Source organism: Triticum urartu, chromosome 6A, assembly GCF_056163025.1.
Source record: "Triticum urartu cultivar PI428250 chromosome 6A, HENAU_Tu73, whole genome shotgun sequence".
In the NCBI taxonomy this organism is placed as follows: domain Eukaryota; kingdom Viridiplantae; phylum Streptophyta; class Magnoliopsida; order Poales; family Poaceae; genus Triticum; species Triticum urartu.
Genome location: NC_141878.1, coordinates 428248008 through 428249183, shown reverse-complemented (window position 1 = coordinate 428249183; position 1176 = coordinate 428248008). Strand labels below are relative to the sequence as shown.

The window sequence follows — 1176 nt, the reverse complement described above, 5'->3', positions numbered from 1 at the left end:
CACCAGGGGTCAGCTTTGAGCCCTTATCTTTTTGCCTTGGTGATGGATGAGGTCACAAGGGATATATAAGGAGATATCCCATGGTGTATGCTCTTTGCGGATGATGTGGTGCTAGTTGACGATAGTCGGACGGGGGTAGATAGGAAGTTAGAGTTATGGGGACAAACCTTGGAATCGAGAGGGTTTAGGCTTAGTAGAACTAAAACCGAGTACATGATGTGCGGTTTCAGTACTACTAGGTGTGAGGAGGAGGAGGAGGTTAGCCTTGATGGGCAGGTGGTACCTCAGAAGGACACCTTTCGATATTTGGGGTCAATGCTTCAGGAGGATGGGGGTATTGACGAAGATGTGAACCATCGAATCAAAGCCAGATGGATGAAGTGGCGCCAAGCTTCTGGCATTCTCTGTGACAAGAGAGTGCCACAAAAGCTAAAAGGCAAGTTCTACAGGATGGCGGTTCGACCCGCAATGTTGTATGGCGCTGAGTGTTGGCCGACTAAAAGGCGACACGTTCAACAATTAGGTGTGGTGGAGGTGCGTATGTTGAGATGTATGTGTGGCCACATGAGGAAGGATCGAGTCCGGAATGATGATATACGAGATAGAGTTGGGGTAGCACCAATTAAAGAGAAGCTTGTCCAACATCGTCTGAGATGGTTTGGGCATATTCAACGCAGACCTCCAGAAGCTCCAGTGCATAGCAGACGGCTAAAGTGTGCGGAAAATGTCAAGAGAGGGCGGGCTAGACCGAATTTGACATGGGAGGAGTCCGTCAAGAGAGACCTGAAGGATTGGAGTATCACCAAAGAACTAGCTATGGACAGGGGTGCTTGGAAGCTTGCTATCCATGTGCCAGAGCCATGAGTTGGTCGCGAGATCTTATGGGTTTCACCTCAAGCCCACCCCAACTTGTTTGGGACTAAAGGCTTTGTTGTTGTTGTATGATAGACATCCAAGAGGGGTATAATAAAAACTTTCATATAAAGTGCATTGAATACTATGAGAAGTTTGATTCCTTATGATTGTTTTGAGATATAAAGATGGTGATATTATAGTCATGCTAGTGAGTAATTGTGGACTGTAGAAATACTTGTGTTAAAGTTTGTGATTCCCGTAGCATGCACGTATGGTGAACTGTTATGTGATGAAGTCGGAGCATGATTTATTTATTTATTG

The 1176-nt window shown here is 45.7% G+C and overlaps 1 protein-coding gene across 1 annotated transcript; it reads left to right on the top strand.

Annotated features, from left to right (window-relative positions):
* Nucleotides 1–261: 261 nt before the first annotated feature.
* On the top strand, nucleotides 262–864 carry LOC147965536 (uncharacterized). The gene has a single exon (XM_087530498.1). It carries the CDS (start codon nucleotides 316–318, stop codon nucleotides 862–864), a length of 549 nt encoding a protein of 182 aa, XP_087386624.1. The 5' UTR covers nucleotides 262–315.
* The last annotated feature ends 312 nt before the right edge of the window (nucleotides 865–1176 follow it).

Excerpts from the sequence above, each read along its gene's own strand:
- LOC147965536 (XM_087530498.1), top strand. The coding sequence starts at position 316 with ATGCTTCAGGAGGATGGGGGTATTGACGAAGATGTGAACCATCGAATC.